The sequence below is a fragment of the Oncorhynchus mykiss genome, chromosome 2 (genome assembly GCF_057628025.1).
Source record: "Oncorhynchus mykiss isolate SJ-2025 chromosome 2, ASM5762802v1, whole genome shotgun sequence".
NCBI lineage: Eukaryota > Metazoa > Chordata > Actinopteri > Salmoniformes > Salmonidae > Oncorhynchus > Oncorhynchus mykiss.
Window position 1 is genome coordinate 63,801,367 of NC_143023.1, and position 24,871 is coordinate 63,826,237.

General features: G+C 44.1%; 1 protein-coding gene across 1 annotated transcript in view; it reads right to left on the reverse strand.

Moving 5' to 3' along the window:
* nuak1b (NUAK family, SNF1-like kinase, 1b) overlaps nucleotides 1-20,300 on the reverse strand; it is a 29,558-nt gene extending 9,258 nt beyond the window's left edge. The window contains 3 exon segments of the mRNA XM_036952857.2: nucleotides 490-641; nucleotides 5,245-5,365; nucleotides 18,906-20,300. Of these exon segments, the coding sequence (XP_036808752.2) occupies nucleotides 490-641; nucleotides 5,245-5,365; nucleotides 18,906-19,196 (564 nt within the window). The 5' untranslated portion in view covers nucleotides 19,197-20,300.
* Nucleotides 20,301-24,871: the final 4,571 nt, after the last annotated feature.

The following is a 24,871-nucleotide window of genomic DNA, read 5'->3' on the forward strand; positions in this document are numbered from 1 at the left end:
CCTTCCTGTGTCAGTCAACCACACTATATCACCCCTGGGATAGGATGACATCATCCTATCCCAGCTGTAGAGATGAGGAATATGGGGCAGCCAGACATCCACCCTTTCTGGACGACCATGGTCGAGGGGAGAGGAGGAGGTGTGTGTCCCGGTTTGAGCTAAGGGGTGATCCAGGGACATGGAGAGACATGACCGCAGATGAGGACCCAGGAAACCACGGCAGAGGCTGGGTCTGCTCAGCACACTATGGGTGACACTGGCTTGCATTGAATCTGTCCTCCCAAACACCAAGAGGCCAAGGAAAGCATAGCTAATACATCAGACTGCTTGACAATGTGAGGGATATATACGGTTATAGGCACACGGTTCTTGATATTTCGCCCTGCGTCTGATTAGTAGAAGTATGTGTGTGTGTATGTATATGTGTGTGTGTGTGTGTGTGTGTGTGTGTGTGTGTGTGTGTGTGTGTGTTTCTCTACAGAATCTTACCTTATGACAGTGGTGCACAGCAGAGACTATCTGTCTAAAGAAGTGTCGTGTCTCTCTCTCGCTCAGGCGCCGGCGCTCACTGATGTAGTCGTACAGCTCGCCCTTACTGGCGTACTCCATCACGATCACGATCTTGTCCTTGTTCTCAAACACTGGAGGAGGCAGAAGCAGTGGAATGGACACAGTCAGCGTGGACACACAGACAGATACCATCTGTTTCAGTCAGCGTGGACACAGACAGATACCATCTGTTTCAGTCAGCGTGGACACAGACAGATACCATCTGTTTCAGTCAGCGTGGGACACAGACAGATACCATCTGTTTCAGTCAGCGTGGACACACAGACAGATACCATCTGTTCAGTCAGCGTGGACACACAGACAGATACCATCTGTTTCAGTCAGCGTGGACACACAGACAGATACCATCTGTTTCAGTCAGCGTGGACACAGACAGATACCATCTGTTTCAGTCAGCGTGGACACAGACAGATACCATCTGTTTCAGTCAGCGTGGACACAGACAGATACCATCTGTTTCAGTCAGCGTGGACACACAGACAGATACCATCTGTTTCAGTCAGCGTGGACACACAGACAGATACCATCTGTTTCAGTCAGCGTGGACACACAGACAGATACCATCTGTTTCAGTCAGCAGTGGACACACAGACAGATACCATCTGTTCAGTCAGCATAGACACACAGACAGATACCATCTGTTTCAGTCAGCGTGGACACACAGACAGATACCATCTGTTTCAGTCAGCGTGGACACAGACAGATACCATCTGTTTCAGTCAGCGTGGACACAGACAGATACCATCTGTTTCAGTCAGCATAGACACACAGACAGATACCATCTGTTTCAGTCAGCGTGGACACACAGACAGATACCATCTGTTTCAGTCAGCGTGGACACAGACAGATACCATCTGTTTCAGTCAGCGTGGACACAGACAGATACCATCTGTTTCAGTCAGCGTGGACACAGACAGATACCATCTGTTTCAGTCAGCGTGGACACAGACAGCTACCATCTGTTTCAAAGAAGAGGTTTCATCACAAAACATTTGTGGAAAAATCTACTTCATCTTCTCAGTGGACATGTTGAATATCATCTAGATGAGAACCTCTGCCAGATTCACAGCAAACTGGTTGTGTTCAAACTCCAGAGCACGTTGCATCTCTGATTACATTACATCACCACCAACCCCACCTCATGTGTCTGGCTTGAGTCTTAACAACACTTCTGGGAGGGAGGGGGTGTTTTAGTAATCAGCCAAACGCCTTGGAGAGGAGAGGACATGAGAGGAGAGGACCTAGGAAGAGGAGGACAGGAGAGAGGAGAGAAGAGAACATGAGAAAAAGGAGAGGACATGAGAGGAGTGGACCTAGGAGGAGAGAAGAGGAGAGGAGAGGAGAGGAGAGGAGAGGAGAGGAGAGGAGAGGAGAGGAGAGGAGAGGAGAGGAGAGGAGAGGAGAGAGGAGAGGAGAGGAGAGGAGAGGAGAGGAGAGGAGAGGACATGAGAATAGAGGAGAGGACATGAGAGGAGAGGAGAGGAGAGAAGAGGACATGAGAGGAGAGGACCTAGGAGGCAAAGAAGAGGAGAGAGGGGAGAAGAGGACCATGAGAATAGAGGAGAGGACATGAGAGGAGAGGAGAGGACATGAGAGGAGAGGACCTAGGAGGGAGGAGAGAGGGGAGAAGAGGACATGAGAATAGAGGAGAGGACATGAGAGGAGAGGAGAGGAGAGGAGAGGAGAGGAGAGAAGAGGACAAGAGAGGAGAGGAGAAGAGAAGAGAGAAGAGGACATGAGAGGAAAGGACAAGAGGAGAGGAGAAGAGAAGAGAGAAGAGGACATGAGAGGAGAGGACATAAGAGGAGAGGGAGAAGATAAGAGAGGAAGAGGACATAAGAGGAGAGGAGAAGAGAAGAGAGAAGAGGACATGACAGAGACGAGACTAGAAAAACTAGTAAAGAAGGAAGAAAAGGGAAGAGAAGGGAAGAAGTAAAATAGAAAATAAATACAGGAGGGGGCCTAGTTAACAGAAGGTCCTTAGTGCCTTCTTGCTTGACCTGGACAGTAAATCATCAACTTCTCATCATGCCACTAACTTTCACCCACTCTCTCCCACATTCCAAGCCCCCACACTAAGCCCTATTCACATGGAGAAGAGATAGGAAGCCTCAACGCCCTACAGACTAGACACAGGACAACCTGTTCCACCACTATCTATCTAGCCTCCCATGTATCATTACGTCTACCGCCAGGGCATGTTGCCGTGCCAACAGCAGTGCACCATGTGAGGGATGAGAACTGTCAATGTATTTTCCCACACAACAGGGGCTCCAAGGGTGGAGACCTAGTCACCCATGAGCGAGCCCCTTCACAGGCCCACCCCTACCCTCTTCTTCCCCCTCCACTTCGGAGAATAATCCTGTGGTTAAAAACATGTTGATGCTGATTGATGGTAACCCTCCCTGATTTTGGCTGTTCCGCCGGGCAGGGCAGGCAGCACGGAAACCGGGCCAGCTGTCCTGGGGGTCGGATCTGATTGGCTGACAAAGCTTCGACCCGGGACAACCCTTCCGGTGAGCCATGGCGGGGGTCCGTTTGAGAGCCAGCCCCCCAAGATTCACAGGGATAATTACCTGGTTCACATAACGGAGGCCTGTTATCCACGGCCCGCTGGGCTGGGTAGCGCTAGCTAGCTGCCCCCTCCGTCTGTCACTCATTGATTCTTTGTTCCCGCGGCCAGCAGGTCTCAGATCATACTAATTAGCACCTATTGTCCCACTGCCCTGGACTTTGCTTGGTCAGCTTAGGGCCTAGCCCCCTGAGCTGTTAACATGAGAGTCACGCTTAAATCGCTACTTCGGCGGAGCGCAGGGGACAGTGAAGTTACAAAGAACATTTACTTTTGTGTGTTCAAATGTGTGTTGTCTGACAGAGGTTTTTAACATGGACATTTAGTGCTTTGTCATATTTCACAAGGAGGGCAATGTACAGTAGTCACAAGGCAGAGCAGTTTCCATTCAAACCAGAGAATGAGTAGGAGAAATCTCCCTCTTCTTAAAGTCCTGTCTTTTCTAAACCAGAGAGGGGTGGTGCTTGTCCCTGTCACACCAGGCTTGTTTTACAGCCTTTAAGTTCGCTAGGGAACAAAACACAAAACACTACACAAACAGCCGTCTCAAAGGAATGGACCATACTGACTGCTTCAGGAAGACTTGTCTTGAAATTGTTCCCTTAAAATTGAGTTATGAGGTTATGAATTATGCTGGAAGTGACAAGCAAATGTGCTTCAATTGCTCGCAGGCCCGCTGATGGAGGCAGAAGAATATATTTTTCAAAAAAAAATCCATCAACACTACACATCTGGTTCAGCTTTGTTTCACACAAGCAGTTAGCTGTTGACACGGGCGTTGCCGGATACGCATGTGTGTGTCTATACATTTGCAACGCTATTCTGGGCGGGGGCCAGCCCCACAACAGTAAACAAGAGAAACACCAGAAACCAGGCAACCTCTCCAAAGAAACGACTGGCAAGTGCTGGTAGCAGACAGCGGGTCTGACTGCACGGCACACGCATAGGGGGGAGCAGCACCCCCGTCTCCTTGTAAGCTGGTTTATAGAAGTGTTCTCCTAATCAACCTCTCAGACACACACAAACTAGGTTTAAAAAACAATAACCACAACACTCACGGACGACTGGCCCGTTCCCATGACAAATGTTTCTGTTTGACTGTTCGTCACCAACACGTGGGGTTTGGTAGACTTTGAACCCAATCAGAACAGTCATAGTCAACCGGTTTGGGCACTGTTGTTAGGCGATGTGGCACAACAGTTCTGACGTGGCAGAGAAAACATTTTTTGAACGACTTGGGATATAGAAATAGGTACTAGGCATTAGTCTGATGTTGACTCATTGTTTAACTGTCCTTTGAAATGGCGGTTCAAACTTGAATTGGAAATGTAAGGTAATGTCAGCTGCATCAACATTCTCTGTTGATCACAATTCCTCTCTCAAACGGAGGTGTGGGGTCAAGTCAAAAGAGTGAATATGCAACACAAGACATGAGTGAAGCCTTTGTTTCTTGGAGGGTTGTCTAGTGGGACTGATACACTGTATGGATGTGGCGTTAGCGTGAGCTTAGGGCCTCTCCTCCCTGTGCATATCTGTGGAGTCAGGCTCAGGGCTAGCCTTCTCTCTAATGGAGTGCTAACCACTGAGGCAATCTCTCTCTATCTCTACCTCTCTCTACACCTCTCTCTCTACCTCTCTCTCTCTCTCTCTACTTCTCTCTCTACCTCTCTCTCTCTCTCGCTCTCTCGCTCTCCCGCTCTCCCTCCTACTCTCCTCAGTCTCAGTCTGGCTCCCAGCTGGAGATCTCTCTAAGCACTAACAGATGTATGGCCCTGAGACCGCGGAAGACACAAGAGGAGACCTCTCAGATGTGGGAGAGAGAGGCAAAACCTCACGGACACCCCCCCCCCCCCCCCCCCCCCCCCGACACACATACGTGCATGCACGTGTCCACACACTCTCTGAAAGACACTGGGCTCAGACAGAGAAGCAGAAGAGGAATAACATCTCAAAACCCAAAGGTCCAGATTGTATTATGACATCTGCCTGCCATAACATGGCAATCCTAGAGCAGCACCAGGAAGGGGAAGGAGGAAGAGATTGAAAGCTGTGTGTGTGTGTGTGTGTGTGTGTGAGCGTGCGCATATAGACAGACACCCTACCTTCGTAAATAGAGATGATGTGGGGGTGTTTCAGGGAGGACATGATCTCTATCTCCCTGCGGATGTGAACCATGTCCTGCTCCTCCTTGATCTTCTCCTTCCGGATGGACTTGATAGCCACCTGGGGAACAGAGGACAGACACGTGTTCTGGTCAGTTGACCTGGACTACTGTGGAAAATTAGTGGGCAGGTCAAATCAAACCCACAAAAGAGATTGTGATGATAAACCAACGCAGGCCAAACCGCGAGTCGACACACCCACACAGCATATCACAGACACCTTGTTGCACGTACATCAGCAAAGACATTTGGACAGCCAGAATGCTTGCCCTGTTGACCTTCGCAAAATACAGTATGTCTTACATAACATAATCTAAATGAACACTCTTTGACCCTCCTTCCCAGAGCCCCATAGTGACCCACCCGTTGTGACCTCTGCTCTCCACTCAGCCAGTCAACACAGACAGGAGAGGCACTGAGACTCGGTCATCAGAGGCTCCTGCTGTGTAATTCCCTGTCTCTTTAGAGGAGAAAAGGAAGGTGCTCTCGGTGGAAAGGAACAGCGTTGGCGCATGGTGCAGTAATGAGAACTCCTTTGTACGGAGTGTTCACCCTGGTATTAACAGACAGCTGGTGCTAGGGGCTTGGTCTATCTAGTCTGTGATGTGTGTGGAGTGGGGCGGGGGCGACTCCCTCTAGCCTGACTCCGGTCTAATGGACATATCAGGTAGAACATCAAGGAGAATAGGGAGTTTCTGGGCTGTGGGTTTCCATGGCAACTGTAGCTCGGGGGCGGTGTGTGTGCCTGCCAGCAGGGGGAGTGGATTGATGAGCTGAACCTTCTCAACTAGCCTGTGAAGACATTACAGTAGATGCAAGTGCCAAACGAACACACTTTCAGACCAACGTATCGTGTTGATTTACACCATGCCGCCCACAAACACTTACACACGGCGTACAGTATGTAGGCTTACACCCACATCTGTTGTAAAAACTACAAACCAGAGGCCTAAGGTCATGGGCGACAGGCAGCCTAGTGGTTAAGAGTGTTGGGCCAGTAACCGAAAGGTTGCTGGTTCGAATCCCCAAGCAGACTAGGCGAATATGTCGATGTGCCCTTGAGAAAGGCACTTAACCCTAATTGCTCTGGATAAGAGTAAAAAAAAAATTGGGTCAGCAGAGACTTCCTCCTAATTGGCCTCCCCCTAGTCTCTGTTAGCTAGCCCATAGGGACAACAAAAGCTTTCCTTACTAAGAGAGAGGTCCATTACAGTGGATGCCAATTCTACTCCAGAGCCAGGCAGCAGTACAAACCACACACTCAGTGTGCCAAGCTAATTACTGTGTAAATTCATAAAAATAACCCAACCAGAATAACTCTCCTCATCCAGAGCATGACTTGATTACATAGAATAAAAAAAGATGTAAATATAAACAAGGAAAGGCCCTGTTTTGTTTCCACACGCTGAGTGGTAGTCTTTAGGTCTTAGTTAGTCGCTGGTCTCTATTGGTTAAGTGTTGTACCTTCGCTGTTATTAACAGCATTAGTACTGTATTCACTTCATGCCAAATCCTAAACCATGAGTGGGAACGTAAGTCCCCAGTCTGTCTTTATGTGAAGCAGCACACTGTCTGCACTGCCGGTCCGATTTTCAATTGTGCTGTTTTTCATTGAAGGCTGGGATCTTTCAGTTCCTATAGAAGTACAATACAGGACACACTCTACTTGGAGATGGTGATGTAGAAATAGGGTTGCAAAGGGTCGGAAACTTTCCAGTAAATTTCCGGAATTTTTCTGGAAAATTTCCATGGGAATTTAAGCTCGGGAATTTGGGGAATTTTGCTTAAATTCGTCTAAAAATGTATCTTATAACAATTAACCTTTTTGTGGGATACACATAAGGCAATTCTAGGTCTTGCGGCATATTTTGGTTCAACTATCACCAATTCAATGGAATTGCAACCCTCTGCATGCACAGTGTATTCCTCCATCACATGTGCAGTGCACTTTTCCATCACATGTACAGCTGATTCTCAAGATCTTGCACACTAATGAGATGCTATTGAGCCCACACTACTACACTGTCTGAGCCAAGAACTACATGCTTTCTGGTAAAATTGTATTACAATACTGGGTGAATATATTTTATATCACATACATTGTTTTTTGTTAACTAGTAAATAGTAGCCTACAGCAAAGTGTGTTTAAATCATTTATAACCTGTTAACAATTTCTGCTAGTTAGTTTTTGCTACCATGTGGGTTTTAGCTTGCTTGAGCCTGCTAACTGAGGAGTGTTAATTCACCTGTTTCCATACATGTTTCGTTTTAAAACATGTACAATGCCTTACGAAAGTATTTGGCCCCCTTGAACTTTGCGACCTTTTGCCACATTTCAGGCTTCAAACATAAAGATATAAAACTATATTTTTTTGTGAAGAATCAACAACAAGTGGGACACAATCATGAAGTGGAACGACATTTATTGGATATTTCAAACTTTTTTAACAAATCAAAAACTGAAAAATTGGGCGTGCAAAATTATTCAGCCCCCTTAAGTTAATACTTTGTAGCGCCACCTTTTGCTGCGATTACAGCTGTAAGTCGCTTGGGGTATGTCTCTATCAGTTTTGCACATCGAGAGACTGACATTTTTTCCCATTCCTCCTTGCAAAACAGCTCGAGCTCAGTGAGGTTGGATGGAGAGCATTTGTGAACAGCAGTTTTCAGTTCTTTCCACAGATTCTCGATTGGATTCAGGTCTGGACTTTGACTTGGCCATTCTAACACCTGGATATGTTTATTTTTGAACCATTCCATTGTAGATTTTGCTTTATGTTTTGGATCATTGTCTTGTTGGAAGACAAATCTCCGTCCCAGTCTCAGGTCTTTTGCAGACTCCATCAGGTTTTCTTCCAGAATGGTCCTGTATTTGGCTCCATCCATCTTCCCATCAATTTTAACCATCTTCCCTGTCCCTGCTGAAGAAAAGCAGGCCCAAACCGTGATGCTGCCACCACCATGTTTGACAGTGGGGATGGTGAGTTCAGCTGTGTTGCTTTTACGCCAAACATAACATTTTGCATTGTTGCCAAAAGGTTCAATTTTGGTTTCATCTGACCAGAGCACCTTCTTCCACATGTTTGGTGTGTCTCCCAGGTGGCTTGTGGCAAACTTTAAACAACACTTTTTATGGATATCTTTAAGAAATGGCTTTCTTCTTGCCACTCTTCCATAAAGGCCAGATTTGTGCAATATACGACTGATTGTTGTCCTATGGACAGAGTCTCCCACCTCAGCTGTAGATCTCTGCAGTTCATCCAGAGTGATCATGGGCCTCTTGGCTGCATCTCTGATCAGTCTTCTCCTTGTATGAGCTGAAAGTTTAGAGGGACGGCCAGGTCTTGGTAGATTTGCAGTGGTCTGATACTCCTTCCATTTCAATATTATCGCTTGCACAGTGCTCCTTGGGATGTTTAAAGCTTGGGAAATATTTTTGTATCCAAATCCGGCTTTAAACTTCTTCACAACAGTATCTCGGACCTGCCTGGTGTGTTCCTTGTTCTTCATGATGCTCTCTGCGCTTTTAACGGACCTCTGAGACTATCACAGTGCAGGTGCATTTATACGGAGACTTGATTACACACAGGTGGATTGTATTTATCATCATTAGTCATTTAGGTCAACATTGGATCATTCAGAGATCCTCACTGAACTTCTGGAGAGAGTTTGCTGCACTGAAAGTAAAGGGGCTGAATAATTTTGCACGCCCAATTTTTCAGTTTTTGATTTGTTAAAAAAGTTTGAAATATCCAATAAATGTCGTTCCACTTCATGATTGTGTCCCACTTGTTGTTGATTCTTCACAAAAAAATACAGTTTTATATCTTTATGTTTGAAGCCTGAAATGTGGCAAAAGGTCGCAAAGTTCAAGGGGGCCGAATACTTTCGCAAGGCACTGTATCTTTCAAAGGAGTTGTTTAATGTAACTACTTAACTATTTATCTGTCCATGGAATTGTATCTGTTTTTTTAACCAATTGTTTTCTAATCTTTACAAGAAAATGCCACGGGCTCTATCTGATGTGTGGGGACATTTCACTGCAGCTAATGTAGAAGGAAAAGCTGTATACATTTGCAAATACTGTGCCAAATCATATGTGAAGAATGCAACAGATGCAGAATCAACTGGCCAAGTGCATAACGTTCCCTCATCACTCACAACTAGCAACCTCTGACAAATGTCCCTCTGCTTCTATTCGAGGTGAAATGATGAATCAGACACCATATCGATAGCAACAGCTCATGGTCCTCCTGGAATCAGAAGGTTTTTTGACTCAATAAAGGAACGTAGTCAGAAAAATGCTGATGAATGTCTTGCTCGAGCCGTGTATGCAACTGGTTCACCTCTGATGCTCACAGGCAATGTGTATTGGAGAAGATTTCGGAATGTTCTTCGCCCAGCATAACATGCAGACATGCTTAATCTACTAATTTGCTGGATGCAGAGTTCCACAGAGTTCAAGTGAAGGTCAAGCAAATCATTGAGAAAGCAGACTGTATTGCAATCATCTCTGATGGGTGGTCGAATGTTCGTAGGCAAGAAATAATTAACTACATCCTCTCCACCACTCAACCGGTATTGTACAAGAGCACAGACACAAGGGACAACAGACACACCGGTCTCAACATTGCAGGTGAGCTGAAGGCAGTCATCAATGACCTTGGACCACAGAAGGTATTTGCACTGGTGACAGACAATGCTGCGAACATGAAGGCACATGAAGGCAGCCTTCATGAAGGCTGGTCTAAAGTGGAGGAGTCCTACCCTCACATCACACCCATTGGCTGTGCTGCTCAAGCATTGAATCTGCTTCTAAATGACATCATGGAACTGAAAACAATGGACACACTCTACAAGAGAGCCAAGGAAATGGTTAGGTATGTGAATGGTCATCAGGTTATAGCAGCAATCTACCTCACCAAGCAAAGTGAGAAGAATAAGAGCACCACATTGAAGCTGCCCAGCAACACCTGTTGGGTGTTGTCATCATGTTTGACAGTCTCCTGGAGGGGGAGGAGTCTCTCCAAGAAATGGCCATATCACAGTCTGCCAATATGGACAGCCCCATCAAGAGGATCCTCCTGGATGATGTATTTTGGGAGAGAGTGGTAAGCAGCCTGAAACTTCTGAAACCTATAGCAGTAGCCATTGCACAGATTGAGGGAGACAATGCCATCCTGTCTGTTCAGACTTGCAGATGTAAGAGAAGACATCCATACTGCCCTGCCCACTTCACTGTTGCTCCAAGCAGAGGAGACTGCAGTTCTGAAATACATAAAAAGCGCAAAGACTTCTGCCTGAAGCCCATACATGCCGCAGCGTACATGTTGGACCCCAAGTACAGTGGCTTGCGTAAGTATTTTCCCCTCCTGGCATTTTTCCTATTTGTTGCCTTACAACCTGGAATTAAAATGTATTTTGGGGGGTTTGTATCATTTGATTTACACAACATGCCTACCACTTTGAAGATTAAAAATATTTTTTATTGTGAAACAAATAAGAAATAAAACAAAAAACTTGAGCGTGCATAACTATTCACCCCCCCCCCCCAAAGTCAATACTTTGTAGAGCCACCTTTTGCAGCAATTACAGATGCAAGTCTATTGGGGTATGTCTCTATTATCTTGGCACATCTAGCCACTGGGATTTTTGCCCATTCCTCAAGGCAAAATTGCTCCAGCTCCTTCAAGTTGGATGGGTTCCGCTGGTATACAGCAATCTTTAAGTCATAGCACAGATTCTCAATTGGATTGAGGTCTGGGCTTTGACTAGGTCATTCCAAGACATTTAAATATTTCCCCTTAAACCACTCAAGTGTTGCTTTAGCAGTATGCTTAGGGTCATTGTCCTGCTGGAAGGTGAACCTATGTCCCAGTCTCAAATCTCTGGAAGACTGAAACAGGTTTCCCTCAAGAATTTCCCTGTATTTAGCATCATCCATCATTCCTTCAATTCTGACCAGTTTCCCAGTCCCTGTCGATGAAAAACATCCCCACAGCATGATGCTGCCACCATCATGCTTCACTGTGGAGATGGTGTTCTCGGGGTGATGAGAGGTGGTGGGTTTGCGCCAGACATAGCATATTCCTTGATGGCCAAAAAGCTGAATTGACCAAAGTACCTTCTTCCATATGTTTGGGGAGTCTCCCACATGCCTTTTGGCGAACACCAAACATGTTTGCTTATTTTTTTCAATAAGCAATGGCTTTTTTTCTGGGCACTCTTCTGTAAAGCCCAGCCCTGTGGGGTGTACGGCTTAAAGTGGTCCTATGGACAGATACTCCAATCTCCGCTGTGGAGCTTTGCAGCTCCTTCAGGGTTATCTTTGGTCTCTTTGTTGCCTCTCTGATTAATGCCCTCCTTGCCTGGTCTGTGAGTTTTGGTGGGCGGCCCTCTCTTGGCAGGTTTGTTGTGGTGCCATATTCTTTCCATTTTTTTATAATGGATTTAATGGTGCTCCGTGGGATGTTCAAAGTTTCTGTTTTTTATTACTCAACCCTGATCTGTACTTCTCCACAACTTTGTCCCTGACCTGTTTGGAGAGCTCCTTGGTCTTCAAGGTGCCGCTTGCTTGGTGGTGCCCCTTGCTTAGTGGTGCTACAGACTCTGGGGCCTTTCAGAACAGGTGTATATATACTGAGATCATGTGACAGATCATGTGACACTTAGATTGCACACAAGTGGACTTTATTGAACTAATTATGTCACTTCTGAAGGTAATTGGTTGCACCAGATCTTTTATAGGGACTTTTCTGTTTTTTATTTTTTAGAATTATTTTTAACATGTAACATGTTAACATTTCACTTCTCCAATTTGGACTATTTTGTGTATGTCCATTACATAAAATCCAAATAAAAATCCATTTAAATTACAGGTTGTAATGCAACAAAATAGGAAAAACATCAAGGGGGATGAATACTTTTGCAAGGCACTATATGCTGGCAAATGCATCCTGTCTGGTGCAGAGATTAACAAGGCCTATGGTGCCATCAAAAATGTGTCTCGCCACCTTGGCCTGGATGAGGGCAAGGTTCTTGGTAGTCTGGCGAAGTTCACTTCCAACCAAGGGCTTTGGGATGGAGATGCAATATGGCAGTCGGTTTTGTGGATCTGAGGCTCTTTCACCTCCTGCCTCCATCATCCTCCAAATCCCACCAACATCAGCCGCCTCAGAGCGCAACTGGTCCTTGTTTGGGAATACACACACCAAAGCACGCAACAGGCTCACCAATACAAGGGTTGAAAAATTGGTGGCCATCCGGGCAAATTTTGGGCTTTTTGTGCCTGACAACGAGCCATCCTCAACAAGATTGGAAAGTGACAGTGAAGATGAGGCCTCAGAGTTGGATGTTCAAGAGGTGGATATTGAGGAGGTCCAGGGAGAAGACATGGAAGCCTGAGAGGAAGACAACCAAAGCTTTAGTTTCTAGACTATCATTTTACAGACATATGTTGAAAACGTTTTTGGGAGATGCAATGGATTATTGGGGATTATTCAATATTCCCTTTCTTTTGTTGTTCAGTGAAATCATCCCATGTGAAGAGTCAACTCATTTAATTAAAGTTAAATTCATAACAAAATTATTTTTTAAATTTCCATTGGAAGGATTTAATAATTTGCAATTGTCTACTTATGATAAGGTCAAATGTTTATTTCTGTCTCCATTTGATATGGTAAATATATCCAATGCAATAAACATATACATTTAAATGGTATTAATATTAATTTGCATATATTTCCATTAATTCTCATATATTCCTGTTAATTCCCATATATTCCCGTTAATTCCCACAGAAGGTTTACACCTCTTGTAACGGTTGTCTGTGGTGGAAGAAGGTGAGGACCAATGCGCAGCGTGGTAAGTGTCCATATTGTTTTAATAAGAATCTGAACACTGAACAAAAACAATAAAACGACAAAACGAACAGTCCTGACCGGTGACACAGAACAGAAAATAATCACCCACAGCTCAAGAGTGAAAACAGGCTACCTAAGTATGGTTCTCAATCAGGGACAACGATTGACAGCTGCCTCTGATTGAGAACCATACCAGGCCAAACACAGAAATCCCAAATCATAGAAAAAAAAACATAGACTGCCCACCCCAACTCACACCCTGACCATACTAAAACAAAGACAAAACAAAGGAACTAAGGTCAGAACGTGACACCTCTGAATATTCCCCAAAATGTGCAACCCTATGTATAAATACACAAAGGTCTTACTGTGGTGTGTGTGGTTTAATTTTTAGAGAGATTTGTGGACGACTAGACTGCATGTATTGCAGATAGTACAGTATCAATAGACACTGCCCTTTGACCCTCATTATACTGTAAGTTATATTTTTAATGTCACGTGTGAAATGCCTTTCTTGCAAATGCAAAACCCAACAATGCAATAATCAACACGAAAAACACACGAGAAACAATAAGAAATATGTCAACCTATTAGAGACAGCATTCCAACAATACAGCGCAGACAAAACCCCATCCATCCCACCGGGCTCGTCTCTTACTCCCCTGGGACCCTGGAGTGGGTGGGATCATTAAACACGCAGGCCTGTGTATCATCCACCTGCCAGCTGGCTGACTGGCTACAGTACTGCAGCCCTGCTTTTGTCTTTAAGTGGTGGGCTATTACTGTCAGTCACACAGATGGCTGCCCTGCCGGCCTTGCCCAGCCACCCTGTGCCAGGTATCGTCCTCCTCTACAGGCTGTAGGCTGGAGTGTGTTTGATGCGAGAGGCCGCGCTCCGCTCCCCTAGAGCCTGACAACGACCGGCATTTTCTCAGCCCATTAAAATAGATGAGGTATCCATCACTAGTTCCCCACTAGATCATGTTCATTTGTGTGGATGGAGAGATTGTGTGTGTGTGTCTGTCTGTGTCTGTGTCTGTGTCTGTGTCTGTGTGTGTGTGTGTGTGTGTGTGTGTGTGTGTGTGTGTGTGTGTGTGTGTGTGTGTGTGTGTGTGTGTGTGTGTGTGTGTGTGTGTCAGGGGAGTTAACAATAGCAGGGAGGACCCTATGATTGATTGAGAGAGCTGAGCCATCTTTTTACCACAGTGCCAGAGTGAAGAAGAAAAACTGCTGATAACTGCACAACTACAGCCCATAACAGTGAATCTCAGTCATTTTCTCCTCCCAGTTAATCCCCAGTGAATCCATTGTTTGGGGGTGAGGTAATCTAGTGCTTTAAACTCAAATGAATGTGACTTTCTAACCCCTAAACTGAAGCCCACCCCTTCCATTATGATGGGGTTCCCTATCTTGAAACTGCTCCCCTCCTCCCATCTCCCTCCCTCCCTTCTCCTCCCCCATCCCTCCCTGACTCATTCCCTCCCTCCCTCTGCTTTGGACCCCCCCCACAGGATAATAACTTTCCATTCGTGTCTTATTTCCTGCTGGGGACGGCCTTTCATGTGTCAATGCCCACTGCTGTCACCACAACTTTTTTCCTTTGTGCAAGGCATCTCCTCCCTAACACACACTAAAACGGACAAGCATACACGCATGTAAGCACACACGCACCTTTCATTAAAAAATATATGTTTATTTAACAAGGCAAGTCAGTTAATAACAAATTCTTATTTACTATGATGGCCTAGCCCGGCCAAACGCTAACCTAGACGACACTGGGCCAATTGTGCGCCACCCTATGGGACTCCCAATCATGGCCGGTTGTGATACAGCCTGGAATCTAACCACGGTCTGTAGTGACGCCTATAGCACCGAGATGCAGTGCCTTAGACCGATGTGCCACTTGGGAGCCCTTATGCATACAGTAGTCAAATCAAACCACACATACAGTAGTCAAATCAAACCACACATACAGTAGTCAAATCAAACCACACATACTGTATGAGGACACAGACACACTGACGTTCAATCCAAAGTGAGCAGCCGACAAACACAACAGATTCTATGTCGACAGGCTGTCACACTTGAACACATGCTCTCATGCACCCCGACATCTAATCAATCTCTCTGCAATGATAAACCCACAAACACAAGTCATCAGTCTCTTCTCTTTGCACTTTTGCTCTTCTCATTTAGTCCAGCTGCAAAGGAAGCTGGGGCATGGCAGGGAAAGTAATACGGGCAGGGTCAGCACAGGGATTCCATAACGATCACCCTGTTGCTATCTCTATCACATGGACACCGGGGGCTCTTTAGGTCAGGGGTCATGTACACTCTCACAGCACCATGCCAGACACACGTGCCCTGGGGCCACAGTCTGCACACCCTCTCTATCTCTGTCTGCGTGCCTCTGAACTGAATGTACTCAAGTGTTGATTTACAAAGGGCCCATGGCCACTTGTACTGGTAATAATGTTGTGACACATTCAACGGCAACAGTTCAGGTTGATTTATAATTAGCTACCACCTACACACTGTTCCAGGGTCAACTCTGCTGCCTGCTATTTGAAGTGGAATAATTAAGGGCTGAAGAACTAAGGCAGGCCAGGCTAACTGATAGAGGAGGAATGCATGGGGATCAGGCATTACCATCACTCCATAAATCTCTAGAATGATGTCAGGGCATGTGGAGATGGCAATGACGTACAAAGTGGTGAAACTGTGGTAATTAATGGGATATAACATAATAGCCTTAAACATTTCACCAAATGTGACTAGGCTTTTAGAAACAGACCCAAACAGATCTTGATTTTCACTTGAACCAAGCACCCTGTCTGTTTAATGAGTTGGAAAACTTGCAATAAGGCATTGATGCCATAAAGCAATGGCACCAGCCAGGCAGGCCATGTGAGGGTGCTATTTGAGCTATGGGCTAATGGTGCCCCCACCAAGCATGCGTGTGCCAGGAGCTATGGAACACAGAGGGACGTGTTGACCCGACTGAGTTTCCCCCCTGGCATTCTGAATCTGAACACACGTAAGGAAATTTTCTCTCGTTGTGCCAAAAGGGGATCATGGGTAAAATTATGCAGCACATAGAAATATCTGAAGAGGTGAGGTGCATGGGTCCCCAAATATGGTGCATGGGGGCAGATGACGAGCACTCAATGACATGCTACTGTCCTCCCAGTCATGGATAAACTCCAGGAAAGTGTTGACCAAAACAACACCAAGACACAAACAAAAACAAAACAGTTTAGGGACATTGGTCAAAGAGACACAGTCATAGGTCCGGTAGGTAGCCTAGTGGGTGAAGCATTGGGCCAGTAACCGAAAGCTTGGTGGATTGAATCCCTGAGCTGACAAGGTAAAAATCAGTCGTTCTGCACCTGAACAAGGCAGTTAACCCACTGTTCCCCGGTGGGCCGTCATTGTAAATAAGAATTGGTTCTTAACTCTCTTGCCTAGTTATAGTTGAAGTCTGAAGTTTACATACACCTTAGCCAAATACATTTAAACTCGTTTTTTCACAATTCCTGACATTTAATCCTAGTAACAATTCCCTGCCTTAGGTCAGTTAGTATCACCACTTTATTTTAAGAATGTGAAATGTCAGAATAATATTAGAGAGAATTATTTCTTTAAGCTTTTATTTCTTTCATCACATTCCCAGTGGGTCAGATGTTTACATACACTCAATTAGTATTTGGTAGCATTGCCTTTAAATTGTTTAACTTGGGTCAAACGTTTTGGGTAGCCTTCCACAAGCTACCCACAATAAGTTGGGTTAATTTTGGTCCATTCCTCCTGACAGAGCTGGTGTAACTGAGTCAGGTTTGTAGGCCTCCTTGCTCGCACACGCTTTTTCAGTTCTTCCCACAAATGTTCTATAGGATTGAGGTCAGGGCTTTGTGATGGCCATTCCAATACCTTGACTTTACTGTCCTGAAGCCATTTTGCCACAACTGTGGAAGTATGCTGGGGTCATTGTCCATTTGGAAGACCCATTTGCAACCAAGTTTTAACTTCCTGACTGATGTCTTGAGATTTTGCTTCAATATATCTACATAATTTTCCTGCCTCATGATGCCATCTATTTTGTGAAGTGCACCAGTCCCTCCTGCAGCAAAGCACCCCCACAACATGATGCTGCCACCCCCGTGCTTCATGGTTGGGATAGTGTTCTTCGGCTTGCAAGCCTCTCCCTTTTGCCTCCAAACATAACGATGGCCATTATGGCCAAACAGTTCTATTTTTCTTTCATCAGACCAGAGGACATTTCTCCAAAAAGTACTATCTTTGCCCCCAAGTGCAGTTGCAAACCGTAGTCTGGCTTTTTTATGGTGGTTTTGGAGCAGTGGCTTCTTCCTTGCTGAGCGGCCTTTCAGGTTATGTTGATATAGGACTCGTTTTACTGTGGATATAGATACTTTTGTACCTGTTTCCTTCAGCATCTTCACAAGGTCCTTTGCTGTTGTTCTGGGATTGATTTGCACTTTTCGCACCAAAGTACGTTCATCTCTAGGAGACAGAACGCGTCTCCTTCCTGAGCGGTATGACGGCTGCGTGGTCCCATGGTGTTTATACTTGCGTACTATTGTTTGTACAGATGAACGTGGTACCTTCAGGCGTTTGGAAATTGCTCCCAAGGATGAACCAGACTTGTGGAGGCCGACAATTGTTTTTCTGAGGTCTTGGATGATTTCTTTTGATTTTTTCATGATGTCAAGCAAAGAGGCACTGAGTTTGAAGGTAGACCTTGAAATACATCCACAGGTACACCTCCAATTGACTCAAATTATGTCAATTAGCCTATCAGAAGCTTCTAAGGCCATGTCATATTTTTCTGGAATTTTCCAAGCTGTTTAAAGGCACAGTCAATTTAGTGTATGTAAACTTCTGACCCACTGGAATTGTGATACAGTGAATTATAAGTGAAATAATCTATTGGAAAAATGACTTGTGTCATGTACAAAGTAGATGTCCTAACTGACTTGCCAAAACTATAGTTTGTTAACAAGAAATGTGTGGAGTGGTTGAAAAACGAGTTTTAATGACTCCAACATAAGTGCATGTAAACTTCCCACTTCAACTGTAAATAAAGGACACATAAAAAATATAGATATATTCTTTTAACATGCAGTTCAATTATTTCAACAACATCAAAAAGAGGTGTTATTCTAGGCCAGCTCTCAAGTTTTGAGTTTGACAAACTAGAAACCTCTTAACCTTACCTCAATAAATGGCACATTCCAGCCCATTCAATGTGAGTAGGCTGAAGTGTCTTGGAGGACTGTTGGCCTGTTTCAATGATGTGTATCGTTGAGGACAGCGCGTGCTAAAGATATTCCCAGGGTCTCTAGGGCCTTATGAGCACGGGGAAATTCCCATAGGAATTTAGACACACATGTCTAGAGCACAGCAAAGTAGCTATTTGGGGCCTCTTTGTTGTAGCTATGTTTTCTATGGCTCAGGATTGGGCGTCTCAGGTCTGTAGACTTAAATTACACAGGCAGCCCAATTCTGATCTTTTTTTCCGCTAATTGGTCTGTTGGCCAATTACATCAGATATTTTCCTGATCTGATTGGTCAAAAGACCAATTAGTGAAAAATAGATCGGAATTGATTGCCTGTGTAAACGCAAGAATAACTTTTACAGATGTCTCAGGCATACAGGGTTCTTGAAACCCCTATACGCAAAGAGTGTTTAAAACCGCTATGCATAAATAAATGTCTCACCTCTCTGCCGGAGTGTCGTTCAATTGCCTTCTTGACTTTGCCATAGGTCCCTCTTCCGAGAGTCTCGAGCAATTCGTAGCGGTGTTTCAGGTTATGCTTGTGGTGGTGTTTCTTGAAGCCTGAATTTCTCCTACTGCCATCGCTAGCTGCCGGTGTCTCTGCCATTGAATGACCGGCAGGTAGCGATGGAGGGGACAGATCACCCCTAGATGGTTTACCCACTGAGGTGGGGGTTTGTTTGGCCTCAGGACGGGTCAGCCCTCGGTGGGCCGAGAGACAAGCTGTTTCCATCTCTGGGGAAGTATTCAAACTAACTTCCCACGGTTAAATATCTTAAACTAAGCTATTTGTTACAAATATTTATACTATAGTTATACTTATTATAGGCCTAATAATAGTCGTAATAAATAAAATAAATTACAATGAATAATGCGTAAATATTATAGTAATAAACATAGAAATTATTCAGATTGTCTAATGATCACTCCCTTTGTTCATTCTTTTCCTGATCAAAGAATTCTCTCCACATCTAGTCATTCCTTTGTCGGCTTTAAAGAGTGAGTCATTATTATACGATTAAATAAAAAAGCAAAAGGTTATAAACGAGACATGTGACATCACCTGTCTTTGCGCGCCTGATACATAATGCAATGCATATTATATTTTTTTTACTATGAAGGTATATTCTAGGGCTGCAGTCCTCTAAATATGTATTCAGCATTCGACAGACGAATGCATGTCGGAAGCTGAATCCACTTTCGATTGTATGTCTCCTCGGATATGAACAATGGTGCTCAAAATTTAGCAATCCAGAAATATTTTATTTTATTTAGGTTATTTAAACATCAGGCTATTCTATTCTCGTTATCCGTGTAGTAGCCTATACTGGCATTATTATCTCATAGTCTTTCGTTTATTCTAGGCCGTTCACATAATCTACCGTAAAAATGCTGCCAACATCGTTAACTCACAACTAACAGGCGAAACCTTCAGCGTCATTGCCTCCCGAGAAAGCAGCGACGAAACCGGCGTTCTGGATGAAGATGACCCTCATTTTGTCCTCAAACCAGGTGTAACGTCATTCAGCTGAGCTCTGTGTATGGCGCGAGTGCTCCATGCCCAAGTCGACGTTGCAAATGCGCTATGATCGGATATGTCAAGCTCAGACGTTTTGATTATTGCCATTGTCGTTTTGCTCTCCTTCTTCTTGTGCCCTTCTTCTCCCTTTCTCTATATTCTCTAACGTGAGGGGCTGTGAATAAGGAATGTGAAATGATCGAGTCCGGAGGCGGAGTTTACAGTCCTCCTTCCTTCTCTCCGCTGTGCTCTCTGCCTCTCTCTGGATTTTGGACTGCTGCTGCTGACTGCTTTTCCCTTGACAGAGGCTGTGGAAGTACAGCCCTGTTTTTGGCAACCTACAGTCATTTTACTATAGCCTAATGACTAAACTGTGTTTCAGATACAAAAAACAATAATAAAGTCATGATAAAACCTAACATTGTAATAACCCGTCAATGAATATCCTCCTACCTGCCTGTCATTCATTATTTTAGCTGTGTCAAAATTATTAGAGTGCAAGAGAACATACCGTTTTGATTGGCAACTCAGGTTGAGGCAGTTTAATTATTAATATTGCTGAAACCTTTGTGAAGTCACAGGAGTTGTCTTTCACTTTCACAGGAGGTCCTTCACTTTCACAGGAGGTCTTTCACTTTCAAACCAATCTTTTTTCCATTAATAATACAACCACTGCTGTTACTGTGCGCGAGTCTATAAGAGCCAACGGTACTTATGAATCAGGAAGCAGAAACAGGTATCCAATGTTAGGTTTATCACTAAATACATGTTATGCATTCCTACTCTGGCATGACAATGACGGATGACATACAGTAAGACCCGTTGAGAACCTGGCTGTGCAGAATTCACAATCTATCTCAGTGTTACTGTCATTCCCTGGGGATACCACAGTATGTATGTTATCATTACGCAACATGTTTGCATCTGGTTGTTAGAATGGAAAGGAACGCAACAGAATATCATAAGGGATTTTCTAATTAAGGTCTACCAAGTTGCTGAAGGCCACATCACATTGTATAACACTACTGATCCCTACGTGCAAGAATATCACGTTGTTGTCTGTAGGTTTTTACAGAGTGGATATAGTGGCCATTTACTGCGGAATAATAGATCGTCATGGAAATATTCTTGAAATATGACTTTTATTTTTAAGCAGCAGAGGTCAAAGGTTGCCATATTAACTCTAACACTAATCCACAATAAATGTATTCATTTGATTTATTATCTATAGATTAAATATTTAAAGATTATTATGAGTGAGTCCAGGTTTTATCCCTCTTCTGAAGGAAAAAAGAGCCCTCTACTGTAAGATATCACTTGCCTTTAGTAGCCAGGGAAGGAGAGTAGCGTAGTGAATTCTTCACCCCTGGGCTATGCCCTCGTCCTGCTCAATCTAGCTGCAGTATCAGACGGCCCAGTGCCATTCTGCTCAGGGAGCCTCACCTCACCTCTGGTCCTAAACTGGTTTGTATTTAGTGAAACATTCAGAATGTTGCAGCTAGAAATTCAGTCTACTTTCAATTCTACTCGGCAGACGACCATAGTTCTACACAATACATTTCTACACAATACAATAGTTCTACACAATACATTTCTACACAATACAATAGTTCTACACAATACATTTCTACACAATGCAATAGTTCTACACAATACGTTTCGATCTGAGGGTTCTGTAATGTTGCACACCCCAGAGAGACTCACTTCACTTCTGGTCCTAATCTAGACCCAGACTCTGAGACGTTACCAGGAGATGACCTGATGCAGCCTGCAGCTCATTGGGTTTACTGCAATTGCGCTTGTTAACGTTGGGCTGTGTATGGTGTAATTTATGCACTAATTAGAGAGAGGGGAAGTTTATGTCAAACATCATCTGATTAGAGTGACCTGTTTTCCTCTATGACCTATATGATAGCAGAATACATGCAGAACATTTGTGTTATTTTTTCTCTCTAAACATGGTCATTGGGTATCCATTTACAGCAACACGGACTCAGTCAAAGATTTATATTTGATATGATGCAAAGTTGGCCTTATTTGCACTCGTGCAAATATTTGTTCTTGGACAAATATAATGTACATACTGCCCTCTAGTGTGGAGAGATATGGAGACGTCCCATCAAATCAAATCAAATTGTATTTGTCACATGTCCTGAATACAACAGGTGTAGAACTTACAGTGAAATGCTTACTTACAAGCCCTTAACCAACCATGCAGTTTTAAGAAAAATACCAACAAAAAAATCTAAAATTAAGTAACAACTAATTAAAGAGCAGCAGTAAAATAACAATAGTGAGGCTTTATACAGGGGGTACCGGTACAGAATGTGTGGGGGCACCGGTTAGTCAAAGTAATATATACTGTACATGTGGTAGAGTTATTGAAGTGACTTATGCATAGATAATAACAGAGAGTAGCAGCAGCGTAAAAGAGGAGGGGGGGGGGGGTCAATGCAAATAGTCTGGGTAGCCATTTGATTAGATGTTCAGTAGTCTTATGGCTTGGGGATAGAAGCTGTTTAGAAGCCTCTTGGACCTAGATTTGGCACTCTGGTACCGCTTGCCGTGCGGTAGCAGAGATAACAGTCTATGACTAGCGTGGCTGGAGTCTTTGACAATTTTAGGGCCTTCCTCTGACACCGCCTGGTATGGAGGTCCTGGATGGAAGCTTGGCCCCAGTGATGTACTGGGCCGTACATACTACCCTCTGTAGTGCCTTGCGATCGCAGGCCGAGCAGTTGCCATACCAGTCAGTGATGCTCTCGATGGTGCAGCTGTAGAACCTTTTGAGGATCTGAGGACCCATGCCAAATCTTGGCGTGCTTGAACCATGTTAGTTTGTTGGTGATGCGGACACCAATGAACTTGAAGCTCTCAACCTGCTCCACTACAGCCCCGTCGATGAGAATGGGGGCGTGCTCGGTCCTCCTTTTGCTGTAGTCCACAATCGTCTCTTTAGTCTTGATCACATTGAGGGAGAGGTTGTTTTCCTGGAACCACACAGCCAGGTCTCTGACCTCCTCGCTGTCTCGTCGTTGTTGGTGATCAGGCCTAAAGCTTTACCAAGTCAACGAAGAGGACAGGCTTAACAGTCACATTATTCTCCTGACGCAATTTATTTCCAAACAGTAGCAGCAGTTCCAAATAAAAATGTATTCCTCTCCACTAAGGTTTTTTATTTATGAATTTATGATTTTAGAGTTCCCAGCTAGTCAGAACCCAATGAGTTAACCATTAGACAGAGGATGATTGCTGCCAAATGGCCATAAAAGTGGATTCTGGGCAGCACCTGTGGAAATATATCGAATGGCTTCTACATAAAAGAGATGTTGATCTGCTTGTATTTGTCACAGTCGCCTCTAGGAACCTATTTACCACTATGTCATATTTTTGAAATAATATTCTCTAATCAGTAAACTTGTATTTTGTAGGTTACCCCATGTAGGTTCAAATCAAATCAAATCAAATGTATTTACATAGCCCTTCTTAGATCAGCTGATATCTCAAAGTGCTGTACAGAAACCCAGCCTAAAACCCCAAACAGCAAGCAATGCAGGTGTGGAAGCACGGTGGCTAGGAAAAACTCCCTAGAAAGGCCAAAACCTAGGAAGAAACCTAGAGAGGAACCAGGCTATGAGGGGTGGCCAGTCCCCTTCTGGCTGTGCCGGGTGGAGATAAGTTATAGCCTATGACAGTCAGTGACAGATGTCACAATAGATAATTTCCAAAGCAGTGGAACCTGATATGGAACGTATTTTATGTTTCCATGTCAGTGTGTTCAATAATATTAGGCCTCAGCTATAACACTATACATAGCCCTGTCCCAAATGTCAATTTCCATTCTCTGCAATGTACCCAACCGAAAAGTTATACCATGTATTTATAAAAGAGGTTATGTAACTTTATGGTTATAAAACACAAAATAAAAAATCAGAGTAATAATTCACAAACTACAATTTCATGTTGTGCTCTTGGTGAATCCGAAAAACATCTCTGAACTCTGGATCAGTGATTTCCGTGAAATGCATGGCCACGTCCCCAATGGCACCCTATTCTCTACATAGTGCACTACTTTTGAACTGAGACCTATGGGTACTCTGGTCAAAAGTAATGCACTATATGGGGAACAGGGTGCCATTTGGGACACAAGCCTATGTGTTTCTGCCAGGTATTCAGAACCCCTGGGCCACTGGCAGAGGTAACTCACAATAACAACTTCAAGATCAACAAAACTATTTGGGCACACAGTGGGCATCCAAAATAGAATATTTTTCATATGACATAAGAAACTAGGCCACTGTAAAAGAGAAAACAACACTGCTGTATTTAGAATGCCCAAAATAGGGACTGATCCACACTTCAAGAATTCAGACCTACTTTGTGATTACATTGGATATCTGGGATACAGTCATAAAAAAAAGCAATAATTAAGAAACAATGTAATCATTCCAGGTGAATAGGCCTATACATAGCCCTGTCCCAAAATAGAAACAAAAAAAGAGGTGGGGGTCAGCCTAATTGGGCATATAGTTTCATCCCAATGTCAACAGATCATTCCATCTTTCTTGACTCACACTGACTTACCAAATCACCTCATCATAAATTGTATATAGTGAGTGTCCCACCTGTCTAAGATGGAAAGTTGTGTTAACTGCCAATAGACCAGGAATAGCCCGAGAGGAATGTGGACAGAGGTGAAACAAGGACACGCTGTATCCAAATATATGTATATATTTTTTTTTACATAAACTGATTTGACTTGTATACTGTGACTTATGCAAAAACACAACCACAAGGAAACACGTTTGGCTGGAAAGTCACTGCACATCCACTGTGACGCCTACCCCACATGGACCAACATCCAAGCAAAGATGTCGTCCAAGGTCAAA